Raw genomic sequence first — 21,701 nt, forward strand, 5'->3', positions numbered from 1 at the left:
TGCGCGATGCATATGTCAACGAAACTTTTCAAGATTTCATTATTTCGTTCGATTAGAAATAAGTGTCAACTGAGATAATCTTTCAATTAAACCAGAGTGCGCGGAATATTGTCCAGTGTAAATATATCGTCAGTTGCGTGATTATATATCATGTGTAATAATGTAGGTTATACACTACTTGAAAAAAATTAAAGGAACAAGAAATTTCCGTCAATTTATTCCCAATACTTGAAAGGCTGTATCTCAGTCAAAAATAGTCATATCACGATAAATAAAGAAGCATTTTTAAGCTTTGTTCTTTGACTTTGAAAATATCCGGCCATTTTTTACTCACAAATTGTGGATACTGAGGAATTTCATGAAATATCTCGAGAGAAAATATCTGCATATTTTTTAATATTTTTCCCCAGTGTGCACAGTATTGAAAAAAATTTTGCAACCCAAATTAATATAAGCATCGAGTAGCTTGTTCATTGACCTTCAATTTCGTTTTTTAGAAGTCTCCGTACGATTTTTTATTCCGGAGATACTGATGGTTGAATAAAAAAAGATATTTTCGTATTGAATCATTGATATCTCAGCGAAAAACCATCGCACAGTAATTCCAAGGACGGTTTTGGAAACTTGAATGAACGCACTATGAAATGCTTACCTTAATCATGAAGAAATTCCTATTGTTCTATTCTCAATATTCATTTGAAAAAAAGTAAAAAAATGGTTTTTTACAGCTGTTCAGAAAATCGACTGCAAATTTACGAATATCAATGAAATCACTCATGTGAAGCATCATTTTTATAGCTCGATAACTCTACCAATTTGCAAGTTGATTGGGCGAACCGTTTTTCTGCCCCGAGAGATTAAAGTTTTGCAAAACATTAAAGGAACACGACTACTGGGCCTCTAATGACACAAGCATTAGTAAAATGAAAAAGACGACTTTTCGTTCACTTTTATTACAACTTCACATCAAATATCGCCGAAATTTAAAAAACAAAGAAAGAAAAAATAACCAAAATTTTCGAAAAATTTCGATTTGTTTTTTCAAGTTTCCGTACATTTAAAAAGGCACGTTTGGCCTTTTGATCTCAGTGGCCACTTGCAAACTTTGAAAATATATTTTATCGGGGGCACGTTTCGGGTGACACGAAAATGTCTAGATTCAGAATGCTCAAGCGACATTTAAAAATGGCTAATTTTGTTGGATTTGTTGTGTCTTGAATTTGATCTATCTTTTCTCTTTTCCTTTCTTTTTTCTAACGTTATAAGCCGAAAATTATATCTCGGCCCGCAACACGCATTGCTCCATGCTCTTAAGTTCCCAATGGACAAAACATATTAGAAGTTCAGGGGCAAAATCATCAATGTCCAAGAACAAACCTATATCGAAATATTTCCAGAACAATTTTTACGAAAAAAACCGTACTCTTGGGTTCCTAATTGAAAAAAAATATTAGAGTACGAGGGGAAAAATCGCTAAAGTCCAAGAACAGACCTGTGACGAAATATTTCCAGAATAATTTTGACGAAAAATAGGTCTCATTTCGTGGAAACCAAATTTACAAGCCGAAAAACATATCCCCTAGGAAAAAAAAGGTTGGGACAAGTCCATTGATGGTCCCTCGTTTGCTGATAATTCCATCCATAAAAAAAAACTTAAAAAAAAATTGTAAAAAAACTATTCTATAAAAAAAATACAGAACAATTCGAAAAAAATTACACAAATCTTGAAAAAACATTATATTAAAACAAAAACTAATCTGTATTGTGACGAAACACTCGCGCGACGGCCCGAGCCCGTCGAAACTAACGAAACTTCGTGATCTTTAGATCGCGGACAAAACATCGCGACGACCACGCTCGTCGTTATTGACAGGTGGCGGCCATCTTAGGCCGGTAGGCATGAGCCCGAGTGGAGCTACCGGCACCGCTCTGAACTTCGCCGCGCTATATTTTTTGGAAATTAATTCCTTTTGCATTTTGTTATTTCAAGTCGCCCGAGCACGTAATTACTATCAAAATTTTCAGAAAAATAACACGAGTTTAAGAAAAATGATCACAAGTCAAATTAATAATGTAAAATCCAATTACAATAAAAAATGTAAAAATCGACTACGACGCATGCGCGGGCAGAGCGTTGATGGGCTATAGGACGCGTACGTGACTTTTAGCGATTATAATTATTTGAATCAGATTAAACAAAGTAATAACGCCAAATCAAAGATTAAATTAAATAACAATTGATCAAATTCAGGTTTTTATTGTTAAAAATCGAAATATGCTGAAAAACATAAAAAGCGGTAGTCCGCGCATCGTATGTTAGCCCGCTCGACCAACGGGCGAGCGTGAATTATGGCATTGAGCCAATCAGAGTAGGCGTTACAGAAAGGTGCGCAGAACCGAGCGAAAACGGAGATTCTCGGCGCTCGAGAATTTTGTTGTGGCGACACGGGTATAAGAAGCGCTGCTCGACTCATTCGGGAGACAATTCTCCCTGGCTAAAGAATTAACTCGGACCTCTCTCAGTTCACCTCTACATCAGCCTCAATAATAATAAACCTATCCTCAAAATTTCTGGGGTTCCCGTAGCGCGGACTCTCGGATCGACTCGGCGACGTCTCGATCCCATAATCCAGGGTCCGCACCGAACCTCTAAAAAAAATTTCCGGCTTTCCGTTGCACGGAGTTCTCGGATCGATTCGGTGACGTCTCGATCCCATAACACGTGGACGGGAAGTTACCTTTACCCTGTAGATGCTTGGACTCTCGGAAAGATACGGCGACGTTTCGATCCCATAGCCCGCGGTCTACTTCCTACCGTTTCACATTTTATTTTTCTCTTATTGCTGAGGAGGATCAAAATTTATCCTATTATCAAAAATTAAATTCTCATTTGAAAAACATTGTCCGAGGTGGTCCAGGTAGGGAGATCTAGACCGATTTAGAAAATAACCATCCAAGAGGCGATAGATAATACTAGAATTTATATCGGATCAAAAAAAGGAAATAAGAATTGTAAAAGTGAGAAATACTCTTATTTGATTTTAAAAGCGAGCGTAACAGGACATCGGAAAAACCGCGTCTAATAGCACGAAGCATCGAATCGAGAGGTTTTTTAGTTCGAGGCGTAACGAAAGATTAGAACGAACGCGACCATTTAATTTAAGATTGTTTTATTTCTAATTATTATTTTTGTACAATTAAATTCCGAAAATTGAAAAATTAAAAATTATCTCAGACAGAGAATTTGCAACGTTTTCGGGTCTTTCGGGTCTTTTTCTCGCCAGATCCGATGAAACAAAGCAAGCCAATATTAAAATAAAAATACAAATTTTATTTTCCGCGAGCCAAAGCGCTAAATCTTCTTTACTTTTGTTGAATATCGATCTAAATTGAATAAAATCGATTATTTTATTTTTTTCACAAAATTCACGGTGTCCGCGTTTCCTTCATATCTGCTCCTTATTATTAAGGTTGCTCGAACCGACGTGTGGCGGCGTTCAGGCAAGGTCGGCGAGAGCGTTTCGTTACAGTATCTATTTTTTAAAGTGTCAAAAGAATCAAATAACAAGTAAAAAAGAAAAAATCGCGCTTGAAATCATATTGGAAACCGATGCCTCATTCTTCTTATTAGATTCGAACAGCTAAATCAACTGAAAAAAATTCCATCTAATTTACGTGCGGCATTAAAATTTATTATATCAATTCGAGGCCAAGTATTTTCTAATGAATTGAAAAAAGTTACCACTTGAATTTATGATATCACTAAATTTATGCTCTAAATTTAGCACTAAAATTATAATAAGCACTAAATTTAGGCACTAAAATTTATGATATGAATCGGTAGACAAGTATTTCAATAGTAACTCCAAATTTTGACATTATTAAATTCTTCTAAGAAGCTTTTAAATTCAAAAAAATTACATGAAAGCTAGTCATATGTTACTCTATGGTGGCAGAGACTTATAAGAAAATCAATTCTTCTCAGACTTTCAGGATCCTCTGGTATTATTCCCAAAATTCGACGTCGATTGGATCGATACAAATTATATTTAAATATGTGTTAAAAGTACTTGTCCGGCCCATCACTATTTATTTAAATAAAAATCAATCATGAAAAAATGGAATTGTATGGCCGAATCCGGTTAAACATTTATTGAAATGCGATTCATTATTAGTTTAATGTTCTTAATAATAGTATAGGTTAGTTCTTATTCCGAATGGAATTCGTTTGGTGGAAGAATAAGTGGGAAGTAAAAATTGCCAGTAGTAAGGCTATACCAGTTCTAACTCCGGGATCTCAGGGGGGAGCGGGGACGGCGGAGCGCGGGGATCGTTGCGGGGCTGCATGGTATGTGGAGGGGGAAGGTTCTCGGACAGCGGGGGTGCGGGGGCACTTTGAAGAGACAAACAATTTGGGACAAAAGATTTTTTTTGCTACTGATTTATGTTTCTGGTATATCAGATTGCACCGGACGGAATTTTCTTTTGAAACCAAAAATGATCTCAATTATAGGACTCCATGACTAAAGATGTTTGCATGTTACACTAATAACAAATTTATGTGTCCTGTGTTACATATTTTTACATTCGTGTGGTGGCGCAAGTTCGGACGAGATTTCTTTTTTCAAAACCAGTTCTAATGCTCTCAGGGGGGTGTGGGGACGGAGGAGCGCGTTGCGGGGGTTGCATGGTGTGTGGAGGTTCTCAGGGTAACGAAGAGGGGGAGAGGGGATGCAGCAGTCCTGTTTGCGGCATTGCATAGACAAAGCATAATTTGAGGAATAAAAAGAACTCGTAGATGCCCCCCTCGAATGACTGATTTATGTTTCCTGTGGAATTTTAATAAAAGTCAGTTGAGAAGAAAAGTGCTCTCAATTATTGGAATCCGTGACGAAGGAGACCCCTAATGAGAAATTGATGTGTCCCGTATTACATATTTTTACATTCGTGAGATGGCGATGAGATTTCTTTAAAAATGCACCTGCCCTTCCCTCCAACTTTTAACTTGAGAGATGTTTAGAAGAATGTTTTCCGAGAAAAAAAAAAATGTTCACATTGGACTAGAAATCTTTACAGAGATGCACTCGCTCAATGACAGATTTATGTGTCCGGTGTTGAACATTTTTTAACCTGCAGAGGCATTTCTCAAAAAGGCGCAAGAAGGGATTTTTGAAGTCAACCGCACTTCCTCGATTAGATCCTGAGTACCACATTCGAGTTTCCAGAAAAGTCAAGATTTTTCCTCCCCCCTACTCATCCCCACCTCTGAAACGAAAAAACGCGTATATAAAATGAAACAATTTTGAGGAAGGTCCAGACTCTGTTGAGACGACGTAACAGTTACATTTCGAGTCAAATTCCGTTCAGCGCATCATGTCTCTCACCGTCGACATTGCTACCGAGCAATTGCTGCGTATGCAAGCAACTCTCCTGCGGACGTTGGAGCAATTTTTGGTGTAGGAACACCAATGTGATTCGAATCGTTGGAGAAGCAAGTCCGACCGAAACGACCACAACTGGGATATCACCACTCGGTTACTTCGCAAATCTTGCGTCTCGAATGTTTGAAGCAGGCAACACGCCAACGCATCATACATTGGAGAGGAGGATTAAATGATCATGGATTAACATGGCGTGAAATTGACAGCGCATTTGAAAATCGCTTGTAAACCGGTGCTGTGATTAATCGTGATCATATCGACCCACGAAAGTTTCTATTGGATGCGTATGAGCTTGTTGAAGAACAAGTGCAGGCTCATATTCGCAAATATAATAGTATAAAAGTGAACACTTCGTTTAATGGAGAGTTTACCGTGGGCGATAAGCGGGCGAATAAAAGTGTCAACACGGGAAATGTTGAACTTTTCACAACATCGGACTTGAGTGAGTGGTATCGAAAGCGAGTCGTGGAACCGATTCTGAAATCGCTCGAGGAGTTCCAGGAGAGTGACATTGGCTGGACATTAACATCAATAAAAAATTTAACTGAGAATATCAACAAGTACAACGCTTTGCGGGCGGGATGTCACGTTTCATTGGCGAAACGTATACAGTTGAAAAGAGCGGTGGTAAATGTGAAATCGGCGGATAATGCGTGTTTTGGATGGGCCATGACTGCTGCACTTTATCCAGCAGAAAAAAACAGCGATCACACATCCTCTTACCCACATTATTCAACGATATTCAACTTTCAAGGCATCAACGTGGACCAGATTAGTCCACGTTGATTTCCCAATCTGGTCCAACTATGACGTTGGACCAGATTAGGAAATTTGAGAGATGAATAATCTCTCAATCAATGTCTATAGCGAGAAGAAGGAAGTCATTTTACCAGTCCGCGTGAGCAAGGAGAAGAAAGAGCAACACTTCAACTTGCTTTACATCGAAGACGTATCGGGATGTGGAATTGGACACTTCGCGTGGATCAAGAATTTATCCCGGCTTACAACTCAATTCTGATGGGCACAAGAAATACATCTGTGATCGGTAAGTATTTTTAATATACAACTGTATACATTTCTTTACGATTATGATAATATACTGTAAATATTTGAAATTTTTTATTGTTATAGATGCCTTCATTACTACCCAACCATTGATAAGCTGCAGTTCCATGAGGTGGATTGTGGCGTTATCAACGATTGTGCAGTTCGACTACCAGCTGAGAACAACAAATGGTTGGAGTTTACCAATGCCAATCGGAAGGAGCGTCTCCCGTTCGTGGTATACGCCGACCTCGAATGTATCCTGGAGAAGACCAGCGATGAAGAGAGGGAAAAAAATAAAAGCCAATATCATCGTGTCTTCAGCGTTGGATATTATGTAAAGTGCTCTTACGATGATTCGATGTCGGGATATCACGAGCGCCGAGATGAGGACTGCGTGGAATGGTTCGTAGAAGAACTCAATTCATTGGAACATTCACTAACGAATATTCCAATGAAAGCATTGACTCCGCAAGAGTGGAAAAAATTTCGGGAAGACAAAGAGTGTCATATTTGCGAGAAACCTTTTGCCGAGGGTGATGAGCGTGTTCGCGATCATTGTCATCTGACAGGCCAATTCAGAGGTCCGGCTCATTCAAATTGTAATTTAAACTACCAGAATTCGTTTTTCATGCCAATAATTTTTCATAATTTATCCGGTTATGACGCGCATTTCATCATAAAAGAAGTTGCGACTGCGTTCGCGGAGAAAATCGATTTGCTCCCGACAACAAAAGAAAAGTACATCTCCTTTTCGAAAACTGTTCAAACATCTAAAGACACGCGAAAAAATATAAAATTACGTTTCATCGACTCTTTCAGATTTCTCAATACAAGTCTCGATAAACTAGCATCATTCCTAACTGCAGATAAACTCGCGACGTTAAAATCACAATTCCAAGATGTAAACGATTTTCATTTATTGACATGGAAAGGTGTCTTCCCGTACGAGTATATTGATAGTTTTGAAAAGTTGGATGAAACGGAGCTTCCACCGCGGGAAGCATTTTACAGCTCTTTAACTGATTCAACAGTTTCCGAGAAGGAGTATGCACATGCGAAAAATGTGTGGGAACGATTTTCAACGCGAATGCTCGGCGAATACAGCGATTTATACTTGAAGACTGACGTATTACTATTAGCCGATATTTTTGAGAATTTCTTCTATACTTGCCTGAAAAGTTATGGTCTTGACCCTGCATTTTACTACACTCTCCCCGGATATACCTGGGATGCCATGATGAAATATACCAAAGTAAAGTTTGAATTGCTCACAGACATTGATATGGTATTGTTCGTGGAGAGAGGTATTCGAGGTGGTCTTAGTCAATGCTCCAAAAGACATGCCCGTGCCAATAACAAGTACATGAACTCGTATGACCCATCTATTCCATCGTCATATTTAATGTATTTCGATGTTAACAATTTGTATGGACGGGCAATGAGTCAACCTTTGCCTTATGCAGATTTTGAATGGATGGAAGATGTGGCAAACTTCAACATTGAAAATCTACCATTAGACTCTGAAATTGGTTATATACTTGAGGTTGATCTGGAATATCCGAAACACTTGCACGATGCACATAGTGATTTGCCATTTTGTCCAACGCATGACAAATCTCCGGGCACCAAACAGGAGAAGCTTCTTGCAACGGTGAATGCGAAAAAACGATATGTCATACACTAACGTGCATTACAGCAGTGTTTAAAACATGGTTTGAAAATTACTAAAATACACAGAGTCTTAAAGTTTAAGCAATCTTCCTGGCTCAAAACATACATCGATTGGAATACACAGTTTCGTACACGTGCCAAAAATGTTTTTGAAAAAAATCTATTCAAATTAATGAATAATGCTGTGTTTGGAAAAACCATGGAGGATGTTCGTAGTCACGTCCAAGTAAAACTGTTAACGGAATGGGCAGGTCGATACGGAGCAGAAGCTATGATTGCTAAACCTAACTTTCACAGTCGAAGTATTTTTGTGGAAAATTTAATCGTTGTAGAGTTGCGAAATCTCCAAGTGAAATTTAACAAACCGATATATGTTGGCATGTCTAGTTTAGATATTTCAAAAACTTGTTTATATGAATTTCACCACGAGTTCATGATGCCGATGTACTGGGATAAATGTAAAGTCATGTATACGGATACTGATAGTTTAATTTACCATATTGAATGTGAAGACGTGTACGAGGACATGAAATGTAATCTCGACAAATATGACACCAGCGACTATCCCCATGACAACATCTATGGTATACCGCTAGTCAACAAAAAGGTCCCGGGTCTCATGAAAGATGAAAACAATGGGGCCATAATGACTGAATTCGTTGGACTTAGATCGAAGATGTATGCGACGCGAGTTGAAGGTAAGAACGATGTTAAAAAAGCAAAAGGAGTAAAAAGTAATGTTGTTGCGAGAACCATAAGATTTGAGGATTACGTGACATGCCTTAATCAGCAGATCGAGATGAAACGTTCTCAATCTTCAATTCGCTCTACATTACACAATGTCTTGTGACGTGACATTTTGAGCCACGCCACTCGTACGGTTCCGTGTCGACCAGTGGACCGGATTTACGGTCCTACTTGACCGACGCACGCCGACTCACGGGGCTGGAACGATCGGGGACTCAACTGGCGCAGAGGCGAAGTATTTTAGTTGGTTTTAGTTTATTAAGTATGATTCTGTCTCTTCGGCGAAACGCATGTAATTTCATCACGTAACCCGCGAAAACGTGTGAACGCGGTCGAGAGTGTGTCGAGAGAGGAGACTGAGAGAGTTAGAGCCTAATAATTGAATCGTATAATTTTCTTGTTATTGCACTTTGGCCCATTTCACCCCACGTCGTTGCCCTCGCGCGGAAAACGCGCTAGCGTTTCAGCACCGTTCGTAAAAATATCTTTCTGGGTTAAATCGCGTGCTCGAGTGCGGATCCGTATTCCGGGTTTAGTCATCGAAATCTGTGAGTGGGTGTCAAGGACTAGCGCCGGAAAAAGGCCCATTGTCAGTGGCCGCCCGCTAGTCCTCCTACCGTAGCAATCAAGAGTTGCAACCCCACCATCGTATCCTTGGGAACCGCGGTCCGAGTCAAATCGGCGCCTCGTCTAATGGGGTTCGGGTTCGTTTCCGAGTTGGAGGTGCTGAATTTCCTGGTGGTTTAAGAGTGGGCCCACCGTGGATTCAGGGACGCTTGGATTCACGAGGGAGGCCTCCCCTCTTTCCGGAGACGAACGCCGGATGGCCCTAGAGGAAGGCGACCAAGGAACGATCATTTGGAAGGACCTGTACTCGAGCGCGGGGTTTGAGAACCGTATCAGCCACATCGATCCTCGTTCGCTGGATCGGAGTGGGGATAACATTCCAACGCAATACGCAAAGAACTCCGAAATACCACGTGAGGCGTGAGAACGAGAGAAATAGAGAATAATCCAGTGCTGGGACGCGGGCGCGTGGCCCTTCGTGGGGGGTAATGAGTGATGGAGATAGCGCGAATTCGGGAGCTCTTGCCTACGAACGAGGCGAGGGATCACCAGTCTACGATCGATAATCGGTGCCGTGAGTCAAGTGTAAGTGCCCTTTTGGATTACCTTGCTGGTCTTGGCTGATTCGGAGGAACTCTCGGTGAGCTCGTTCCTCTTTTTCTCCATTGTCGTGTTCGACCCCGTGATTCTCCAATTATTTGTCGTTTCCTCTAGAATTACTGTGGCGTTTGTTATATTTTCTTTGGCAAGCCACGCGATCATGATCTGTTGCGATAGTCTCGCGTTCATCTCCGCGTGGCAATAATTATGAGTTTGGAGAATCACGGGGGAGGACAATCACGATCCGAATCGGTCCCCCTTTATTCTTAATTACTTCAATACTATTCAAATATTTTGTGTGAGAATTTTGCGGGTATGGTACGATGAATATTGCGTCGTACTTTTCCCCGATTTTGTAATATCGTGTTTGCGAACCACCGGGTTCGCCTCAGTCTCTCTCTCAGCGCGCGCTCAAGGCCAGCGTGGTCCTCGCGTGTTTACCTTTTTTCTGGCGCTTCGCGCTCGCCGCGCGGGCTATCTCCAAGCCGATTTCGTTATCTTATGCTCCGGCGTATTCTGTTCTATATTTTCCGTGGTCGAGAATCCCTGGCGAAACATTATTACCTCGTCGGGATTTATTCTTTTGCGCACGATTATTACGTTATTATATTTTCTGTTGTAAATGGAATCCGTCAAGTTGCCTACAAGCCACGACGTGCCGCTGCTTACCTATCCGTTTCGGACTACCTCGCAGCGGTGATTCCATATTTTTCTTTATCGGGTTTGATTATTTCGTGTGCGATTATTACGTTATTATATTTTCTGTTGTAAATGGAATTCGTCAAGTTGCCTACAAGCCACGACGCACCGCTGCTTACCTATCCGTTTCGGACTACCTCGCAGCGGTGATTCCATATTTTTCTTTATCGGGTTTAATTATTTCGTGTGCGATTATTACGTTATTATATTTTCTGTTGTAAATGGAATTCGTCAAGTTGCGTACAAGCCACGACGTACCGCTGCTTACCTATCCGTTTCGGACTACCTCGCAGCGGTGATTCCATATTTTTCTTTATCGGGTTTGATTATTTCGTGTGCGATTATTACGTTATTATATTTTCTGTTGTAAATGGAATTCGTCAAGTTGCCTACAAGCCACGACGCACCGCTGCTTACCTATCCGTTTCGGACTACCTCGCAGCGGTGATTCCAGACTTTCGCTATCGCGATTTATTTCTCTCGCGTGCGATTATTGCGTCATTATGTCATATTAATTTTGTGTAAATGGAGGCGTCAAGTTGCCTACAAGCCACGACGCGCCGCTGCTTACCTATCCAGCTTGGACTACCTCGCAGCGGCGACTCCGGATTTTCTTTAGCGGAACTTCTTTCCTCGTGTACGGCTGATCCGATAGCCGATCTCGTTTCTTTATTATTTTGTTTACCGATTCGCTCGGAGCCAATTTTGTTCTTATTTCCTGTATTATTGTTTGCGAGTCACGACTACCTCCGACTAATAAACCGCATTTTTAAGTTGAAATAATTACGCGTTGAGTATCTCTTTTGGACCTTTTATGTTACCCCGTGTTGTTACTCTCATCTTGGGCCAGCCCCTCTACCACTTCGTACCTCAGTTGGAGCTGAGTAGCCGGACCGTCCTCGGTCACCTGTGTCGGGTGGCTCGGAAGGTCGTATTGGGCGAGGTAGGGTGAAAAATAAGTCGGTATTCCGACAGTACCTCGGTACCTGGCGCCCAGCCCGACCTCGCCGGTACGCCGCCACCCTTTAGCGGGTCAGGTGAGTCGAGAAGGGACAGGTTGGACCCTTTGCGGGGAAAAATCTCGTTACAGTCTATACCATCACGGAGACTAAAATTGCTCTAAGTCCACACGATGACAAGCGGTATGTTATATCTGGAACGATAGACACGTTGCCATGGGGCCATTAGCAGTATTCCCGAATTTTCAGAAGCTATGGACGCATAGATCATTGTAAATGCGAATGTATGCTTATGAGTGTTAGAGATTGAGAGTATATTTGTACATTGAGCGTGAAAAAAATTGTGAGAGTGAGAACTTATTCTCAACATTGATCTGTAATAAAAATTCTGTAAGAGAGGACTTTTCCTCAAAAACTTGTACATTTGTAATTATATTTTGTAATTGATGTAAAATAAATTTTTTTTTTGTGAAAATCTGACATTCTTTTTCCTTCAATCTGCTTTTCGTGCGGAGAACTTAGTTGGGGAAAGGTCGTAAAAATAAATCAGAATTTGAAATTTTTTTATCTTTATTGCTTACAAATCATTTTTACTTATCCAACTATTGTGTGTATTGTCGAAACCTAGCCATTTTACAAACAACTGACTGCCACGCTTCTTCAATACTTTTTCAATGAGATATATATCGGGATATTTGGCTCGAAGCAGCTCTTGCTCGTAGAAACCACCGGCGATGGGCTCATCTTGATGATCTTTTATATTATAAGTAACTGGATTAGTTTTTCTAACTCGATATATTGTAAATATTTCAGTTGTCCAGTTTGGTGTATAACCTTTTTCGAATACATTCTTAAATTTACTTATGCACACTTTATCGCCGATTTTAAATTTTGCTTGGTTTCCAACTTCTGATGTATTGTATACATTACGCAACAGGAGTTTTTCATTTGCAGTTTTCACATCTTTCGGTATCATTTTTATCGTACTATGTAATGTATCATTATATTTTATAATTAATGTATCGAGAATATCGATCCATTTCCAGTTTCCGCGAAAACTAAATTGAATCGATATTTTATTCTTAAGTGTACGATTGAAGCGCTCACAAATTGATGCTTTCAAGTTGCTAAATATAGAATACAAGTGTATATTATACTTTTTCATCAAAGCCTTATAGTTCGTATTATAAAATTCTTTTCCTCGATCGACGTGAAGATTTTTCGGTATGCGTCCTTTACTGAGAATCGACTCCATTGCAGCGGTCACATCTTTTCCACTTTTACTCTTCAACGGTACGGCCCAGGCGAATTTGGAGAATATATCGATGACGGTGAGGAGAAATTTATGGTTGGAGTTGTGTTATGCATATGCAGACATATCTACACGATCAGCTTGCCAAGTCTCATCCAGGCCACGTATATCCACATGTCGACGTGGATAATTTCGCCGAGCTGGCTTATGCAGTTCTTCAACCACCGCAAGCTTTTTTTCACTCATTTCTTCTTCTCCCCTACGGTCCTCATCAATTACAGAAAATAAGAGTCTGGAGGACTTTTCACTGACTTATGATTAGGTATATGATCTCTTAAAAGCTTCATATCATCACGAAGTTCTGAGATTTCTCTCGTTGTATTATCAATTTTTTCACGGAGATAGGCGAGCTCGGTTCTTACACGCTTTTCTGCAGCAACCACATTCGATTCGCACTTTTGATTCGTTGTATGAGTCACACTATGAGTTATAGAATGAATGTGTTTACTTAATGTACCGAGTGTTACAACATCTCGAGCATTTACTGGCTCACTAACGCTGCTCAGTCGTTTTCATTCCAAGTCGTAATGACCGTCCGATGTAATTTTGAATCCAACACCTGGTTCACCGGGAGGACCTGCACCACGTCTACTCAACTTTCGTCCAAACACATCGACGCTCATGTTGGGAATGTGGATGAAAGCAAGCTCTCACACGTTAAAAAATAATTTCAGCTTCACGCAATTCCTCGATAATCGATATAATTTCATTCGAATGTGATGAATTTCCAGCAGCTTGCGATGCGAGCAACAAAAGAAGACGATGCACTAGTTCATTCGGATCATCCCAATGAACATAGTCGACAGAGGTATGCTTTCGTGCTACCTTATACTGAGGCAGAGCACCACCTTTCTTATCGTTGCTACCGAGCATTTGGGATATATAATTTTTAAATTTACTATTCTTATCCTGACGTACTGCACCCGTGCGTTTATAAAATTTTTTATGAGCATTCGTTGTGATGACAATTTTCTGATATTTCTCCAAGTCATTTGGTGTTACATATTTGAGTTCGGGCTCTTTTTTAAACAACAGTTCCACCAAGCCAACACTTTTGGGATACTTTTCATCTCCAACCACTATATGATCGAGTTCGAAATGAATTGGTGAATCACCAATCATTAATCTGTTTTGAGCGAGATTTCGTACTCCATACACGCCATCTAATCTTGATGTGTTATTACTACGTAGTAAACCCGTATCAAATTCACGACATTCACATATCAAATTATCAACATCTCCAGATGATTCCAAATTATCATCGTCCTCATCATCATTGATATATTCATGAATATCATTATCACTATTTTTAGATAAGGGTACACCGACATTCTCGTCAGTAAGTGCATCATGCCAAATATCATCTTTGAGAGAAATATCTTGTTTCATGCTATTTTCTCCAAAATTTGGAGACTCTTCCTCCTCCTCCTCCTCCTTTTTAACATTTACACGTTCATTCTTAATTTTAGGTTTTTTCGTATATGAAACTAGTTCTTCTAACGGTTCAACAATTGGTTTAAACACATCTTGCATTTTCTGCTGAGCACTACCACGTCCACTTTTCAACATTCGATGTTTTCGTCTGATTGCATCACTCGCCTTGGCAAGTTCACTCAATACAGACGTCTTCTTTAAAAGTTCTTTGCGTTTCATGTTGACACGAGTAAGTCAGACTTTAGACTATCTTGTAAAATCCAGGGGAACAATTATTTATCATCATCATCGACAGTGCGGAAAGAATCAAATCCCCTTCTATATCTTCCAGCATTCAATTCACTGTCCTTGTCAATCGTGATGAATCCATACTTGTCCGATTTCCAACACTTGACACACATTTTTTTGAAACTTGCATAAGTCATATCCGTATTAACATGACCATTATTTACATGCTTGAGGTTCATATCATCTTGCTTGAATAGCACTATAAAATTTGCATTGTCTCTCACAAGATGTTTCGGAATACGAGTATACGTCTGACAGAGATAAAAACTATCCACAATCTCGTGTCTTCCTATGGAAAAAAATGCTCTCACATTGTCCTGTTTCTCACACGCTATATCGTCAAAGATGAATATGGAGTTTGGGTGAGCTTCACTAGGTGTCACAACTTGTTCATGCTCGTTAAATTGAAAAAATTCCACTCCTTCCACAGGTTTAAGCATTCGCTCGAGCAATCGGTATTTTGACTGCTTCAACGATTTCGAATATAGATATATATTCTCAAATCTCAAACCATTTGGATGTATTAGGAGCGTGAGTAAGGCATTCGTTTTTCCACAATTCGATGGGCCACAAAATACGGCTCGAATGCTGTTAGGTAGTAAGTTTCCATGACGCTTCTTCACACTACCCGCTCCAACAATAAATTCATCGAAATTTATTATGGGGAGTTGACCGCTCGAAACTTGTTTCTTCGACTTCATCTCGCGTGCGACTGATTGAAAAAATCATATAAATGCAACTTTATAATGTTGGAATAGTCAGTCGAGTTGTAACCACTGCAGAGTGATGATTGTACATGATAAACCTGGTAAAGGTTTAGTAAACAGTATAATCAACAATCTCCCCGTGGAACTACATCTACCGGGCTATCAATATTGTGGACCTGGTACGAAATTGTTCAAACGTCTTGCTCGTGGTGATCCTGGTATAAACGCGCTGGACGCTGCTTGTAAAGAACACGATATCGCATATTCGAAAAATCGTGAAAATTTGAAAGCACGACATCTGGCGGATAAAATTTTGGCTGAAAAAGCCTGGCAACGTGTAACCTCGAAAGACGCAAGTCTTGGTGAATGAGCAAGTGTTTGGGCCGTGACAAACATTATAAAGGCGAAAAAGAAACTTGGTCTAGGTATGAAAGGAGTGACGAAAAAGACCAAAAAAATGTTTGCCTGAAAAAGATCATCGCTGCTGCAAAGAAAGCCATGATTCGTAGTGGTGACCCCCGTGAAATTGTCAAGTCAGCGTTGAAAAGTGCGCGTGCCAGTATTAAAGGCGTTAATGTACGCACGCCTCGGGTTCTACCTGTACCCCGCAAAATCGGGGATTTATTGCCCTTCCTTTTACCCATCTTTGCTGGTCTTAGCGCCGTTGGCACATTATCCGGTGGAAGTGCTGCAATAGTCAAAGCTGTAAATGCTGCTCAAGCGGCTAAAAAGGAATTGGAGGAAAGTAAACGTCACAACCAAACACTCGAGGCCATCGCTTTGCGTAAAGGTTTACATCTGAAACCATACAAACAGGGTTTGGGTCTTTACCTCGGGACAAAGAACGTATAATCACGCTACCACATCAACCACTCACCGACATCGATCTGCTAAAGTATGCGAGAGCCATGAAAATTCGTAACTTTCGTGGCGTTTTGATGCATGATACTTTGCCTGAAAATGGACCACTCAAGCAAGAATCAGCAATCGTGAATTTGGATGAAAATGTGGGTCCTGGGATACACTGGGTTGCATATAAAAAGACTGCTCAACGAGTCACATACTTTGACAGCTTCGGCAATCTCCCACCTCCACCCGAACTCATGAGATACTTCAATGTTGGTAGCGTGAAATACAATTATAAAAAGTATCAGGAATACGATACAATAATATGCGGGCATTTATGCTTGAAATTTTTATGTGGACAACTAAATCGACGAGACAATTATGCACCCTATAAATGAGGACTATGGAGCTACGTGTTTAGTTCAAAATCTGCGAGCATCATGGATGATAGTTTGACGATCACCATTACTGGATCATCCTCCATACTCGAGGCACAATTTTTTCCACCCATCGAACTATCGCCCGACAAAAATTATACTCTTGGACTCGTCGAGCTGCTCACATTCAATTCTATTCCAAATATGGACATTGGTTGCAATGAATTTCACGTTGGAAATCATGTGGTGACCATTCCAACGGGCAGCTATGAAATTGAAGATATTGAAAAATATTTGAAAACTGAGTTGGCATCTAAAAACATACAAATTCAGCTTAAGCCGAATAATTATACGCTACGCAGTGAAATTGAGTGCAATCAATCGATTGATTTTACATCCAAAAATTCGATTGGACCTTTGCTGGGTTTTACGTCGCGTCGATTGAAGCTCAATAAAAGACATGTGTGTGATCTACCCGTGTCCATTTTCAAAGTGAACGCCATTCGAGTCGAGTGTAACATAACCACTGGTGCATACATAAACGGGCGAAATGTTCATACAATACACGAATTTTTCCCATCTGTACCGGCCAGCTATAAAATCATCGAAGTACCGTCGAGCGCCATTTATCTACCAATCACAACTCGTCGCATTGACAATATACAGCTTCGTATTGTCGATCAAGACGGAGATTTGATCAATTTCCGCGGTGAAGTCATCACCATAAGACTTCATATAAAATTTCAATGGGCATAATTTACAATCATCGTATTGGCAATATTGATAAGCCAACATGGGATCGCGAAACCAGTGGTCGATCAACGCTCAAAGAGCCAACACTTCAAAACCTTCTACTATTGAAGAGTTTGGGTCTCAAAATTCGTGGAGTTCGCGTGTGAGAAATTATCTGCTTTGCTCGTTGTGCATCTGCTGCCTGCAATGGAAGAAGAAATCGTAAACATCCAGACACCCGTCATGTTTGATGAATCCATCATACATTATGAGGTTCATGCACATCAACCATACGCGTCGTCAACATACAACAATAGTGATGAAATACGTATTTCAATCCAGCATCAAGATTTATCAATTCTACCGAGTAAAAGTTCAATTCACATTTGCGGCAAAATGACAACGGCGGATGGTACAGTGTTAGTTGCAACGAATTTCGTTAACAATGCCATTTGTCATTTATTCGAGGAAGTGCGTTATGAACTTAACGCCGTTGAAATCGATCGTAATAAGAATGTGGGAATCACATTTCTTATGAAAGGATATACATCTCATTCGTCGGCGAGAAGTACAATGCTTGAGAAAACTGGTTGGCTCGATGTCGATGAGACGAAACCGATTGTGGACGCAGCAGGCAATATTCACGCATGCATACCACTGAGCATGCTGCTGGGATTTGCTGAAGATTATCGAAAAATGGTGGTGAATGCAAAGCACGAATCGATTTTGACTAGATCATATTCCGATGATAATGCAATAGTTCAACCAGCCGCTGAAGATTATAAAATTACACTACGAAAAATTGAATGGCTCGTTCCATACGTCACCGTGGCGGATAAACAGAAAATTCAACTGTTGAAATTCATCGCCAAAGATACCCCAATTCCAATGAGTTTTCGTACATGGGAATTGTATGAATATCCAATGTTACCGGCGACATCGAAACACGTGTGGTCAGTCAAGACATCAACGCAGCTGGAAAAACCTCGATATGTGATCCTGGCATTCCAAACAGGACGAAAAAATAATAAGAGGCAAAATGCGAGTAATTTTGATCATTGCAACGATACTGATGTAAAATTATACTTGAATTCACAATGTTATCCTTATGGTAATATGAATTTGAATATAGAACAAAATCAGTATGCAGTACTGTACGATATGTATACAAACTTTCAACCGATGTACTACAATAAGGAGGCCGAACCATAGCTTACAAAAGCGGATTTTCTCAAATTTGCACCTCTCATTGTGATTGAATGCTCGAAGCAGAACGATTCTCTCAAGTCTGGACCTGTTGATGTGCGTCTCGAATTTGAAACAAGCACAAATATTCCAGCACAAACATGCGCATACTGCCTCATTCTACACGATCGCATCGTTGAATACAATCCTGTGAGTGGTGGGCTGAGAAAATTGGTATAAAACCGTAGCATCAACTTCTTCGGCCAACAGTCATCATGGATTTTGTCATCGACCTACAAGGCTTCAAAGGACCCATCAATGAGTTTATTCTAAAAGAAATTTCAATCATTCGTGCGGACGTAAAGAATGCTGAACCTCTCACACTTTTCTTCGCACCACCGTATGCATGGGATTCTCTGCCGACAAAGTATAAAACGACAAACAAATGGCTGGAACGTAATTTTCATGGATTATCATGGGATTTTGGGGTAATACCATACGATGCGGCAAGAGGAATAATTCAAACTATCTTACGCGGCGCTCATACCATCTTCGTAAAAGGCTGCGAAAAGTCTTTATGCCTGACGAACTTTTTGGATCTGTCAACGGAGATTGTCGATTTGGATTGTCAACGGAGAGACGAGATATTCCTCGTAGACTTGGAGTTCTTTCAGCTTCTTGGCGGGGAGATACTCTGACTTTGCGATGATATTGTTGATGGCGGAGAACTCCATTATGGATGTAGTTTTTGAGATTTTTTTCACAAAGAGCAAGTCTTGACTCAACTTTACGAAGATGTGGAATGATGATTTTTTCTTCTGGACTTTGCTATTTGTAGTTTTTCCATCTATCCCTACCCCAAAACTGAATCATCCCCTTCCACACGCTATTCACCAAAGTATTCTTTGAAGATTGTTGGAGATATAATTTGAAGCTCCTCCGATGTCATTTCACAGGGATTTTTTATCCGTAAAGTCCCATAGATGTTTACAAGTCGTTCCATAATCGAGCACTTTTCACTATTTCTACGTCTGGTTCTAACTGTATCAATATGAGTTCGCACCCAGGGTTGATTAAAATGATCGAAACACAATTGATATGATTGCACATCAGCCTCACACTGCAAATACTTGAGTAAACGATCCCACAACGAAGGAATGGAATTACTATAATGCTTTAAAAGCAAAGCCTTCGGTAATGACTCAAGTTCATTTTCCGTTAATGTCGATGGATCTTTCGCTGGATGAATAGCATACATACTCGCACACCTTTCCATGACGTTTACTTTCAGAATAAGTGTTCGATGAAAACTTTTTTTTTTCTCGGAAAACATTTAAACAACTCTCAAGTCAAAAGTTCGGAGAAGGGCAGGTGCATTTTCAAAGCAATCAGGATAAGCGGCGAGGGGGAGGGGGGGGGGGGGGGGGGAGGTGCATTTTGAAAAAGAAATCTCGTCGGATCTTGCGCCATCTCAGGAATGTGGAGATATGTAACACCGGACTTTTATCATTAGACGTCGTGTGACGTGCAATTCTCGGAATAATAATATATCTGTTTAAAGATACAAGTCTCAAGTGAAAAGTCGGGGGAGGGGCATTTTCAAAAAGAAATCTCATGGAAACTGGCACCATCTCAGGAATGCAAAAATATGTAAGACACATAAATTTGTCACTAGAGTAGTGCTTTGGTACGATAATTGAGATCATTTTTGAAAAGAGCAGGTAACTTTTTCAAAAGAAAATACCGTCCAATGTGCAATCTGATGATAACATCGGAAACATAAATCAGTCATTCGAGGAGTGCGGCAATCTTTTGTCATCAAAGTGCCGCTGCACCCCCGCTGTCCGAGAACCTTCCCCCTCCACATACCATGCAGCCCTGCAACGGTCCCCGCGCTCCCCCGTCCCCGCTCCCCCCTGAGATCACTGAGTTAGAACTGGTATAGCCTTACTACTATTGCCGTCATTGAATACAAACTGGAGAGTTTTCTTTTAAACTTGAACATATATATTATGTACAATTATTTTCATTTATCGATGCACAATAATATCCCTTGTATATTGCGGAACAATTTCTTTGCTGTTTTTATTAAATTAGTGCAATTAAGTAAAAATTACTTGAAGATAATTCTCTCAATTCCCTCTGCATGGATACTTGTGATCCATCAGTTCTAGAAAAGCACTGATTATTATTGGGATGAACAATTTAAACGGAAAAGTGATGGGCCGGACAAGTACTTTTAACTCTTATTTTAACATAATTTGTATCGATGCAATCGACGTCGAATATTGGGAATGACATAGAAAAAATATTCAAATCCAGGAAAACAATTCTATGGAAACAAAAAACGAAAAATTGAAAAGTTCAAAAAATTCAACAAAAATTGAAAACAATTGAAAAAAATTCTATAAAGAAAAACTAAAAAATTTTCAAACAAAATCATAAATATTAAACAAATTGAAAAATGTACTATCCAAGTTACATGCAACTTAAAAATGTATGATATCAATTGAAGGCCAAGTTTTTATTGATCATTTGGAATATTTACCCAACAAATCGGAAACTTTGATTGAAAAAATGTCGTTTTATGCATAGGAGTCACTAATCATTCATAATAATTATTTTCGAGGAAAAACAAGCTGATGAAGCAAAAGTTATAAAGAAAGTTACGTGCAGTACTAAAATTGATTATATCCATTCGAGGCCAAGTATTTATCAGTAATTCGAAATATAATCTCCAGCAACAAATAAGTGTTGAGAATCCTCATCGGGCTCAGAACGTTTCATTGAAATTACTAAAAAATTAATAGAAATAAAAAATTGCAGAATCTTCCTTTTGAATAATAAGATCGATAGCAACCTTTTTTTTAACCAGAACATATGAAAATCGGTAAAAACTCACATGAAAGTCATTCGTTACTTCAAGAAGGTACAGACTTTGAAAAATCGATTCCCCTCCAACTTTCAGGATCGCCTGGTGTTATTCACAACATTCAACTTCGATTGGATCGGTACAAATTATATTCAAATACGTCTTAAACGTACTTGTCCAGCGATTTTTTCCCTTGTACTCTAATATGTTATGCTCG

At 39.8% G+C, this 21,701-nt stretch overlaps 2 protein-coding genes across 5 annotated transcripts in view; both read left to right on the top strand.

Annotated features, from left to right (window-relative positions):
- Positions 1-21,701, top strand: part of LOC122407504 (laccase-2-like) — a 577,870-nt gene that overhangs the window by 81,337 nt on the left and 474,832 nt on the right. The window lies entirely within an intron of this gene.
- On the top strand, positions 6,398-6,880 carry LOC122407505 (uncharacterized). Its single transcript, XM_043413767.1, has 2 exons — positions 6,398-6,486; positions 6,573-6,880. Exons 1-2 carry the CDS (start codon positions 6,399-6,401, stop codon positions 6,824-6,826), a joined length of 342 nt encoding a protein of 113 aa, XP_043269702.1. The 5' UTR covers position 6,398; the 3' UTR covers positions 6,827-6,880.

This window comes from Venturia canescens, chromosome 3, assembly GCF_019457755.1.
Source record: "Venturia canescens isolate UGA chromosome 3, ASM1945775v1, whole genome shotgun sequence".
In the NCBI taxonomy this organism is placed as follows: Eukaryota; Metazoa; Arthropoda; class Insecta; order Hymenoptera; family Ichneumonidae; genus Venturia; species Venturia canescens.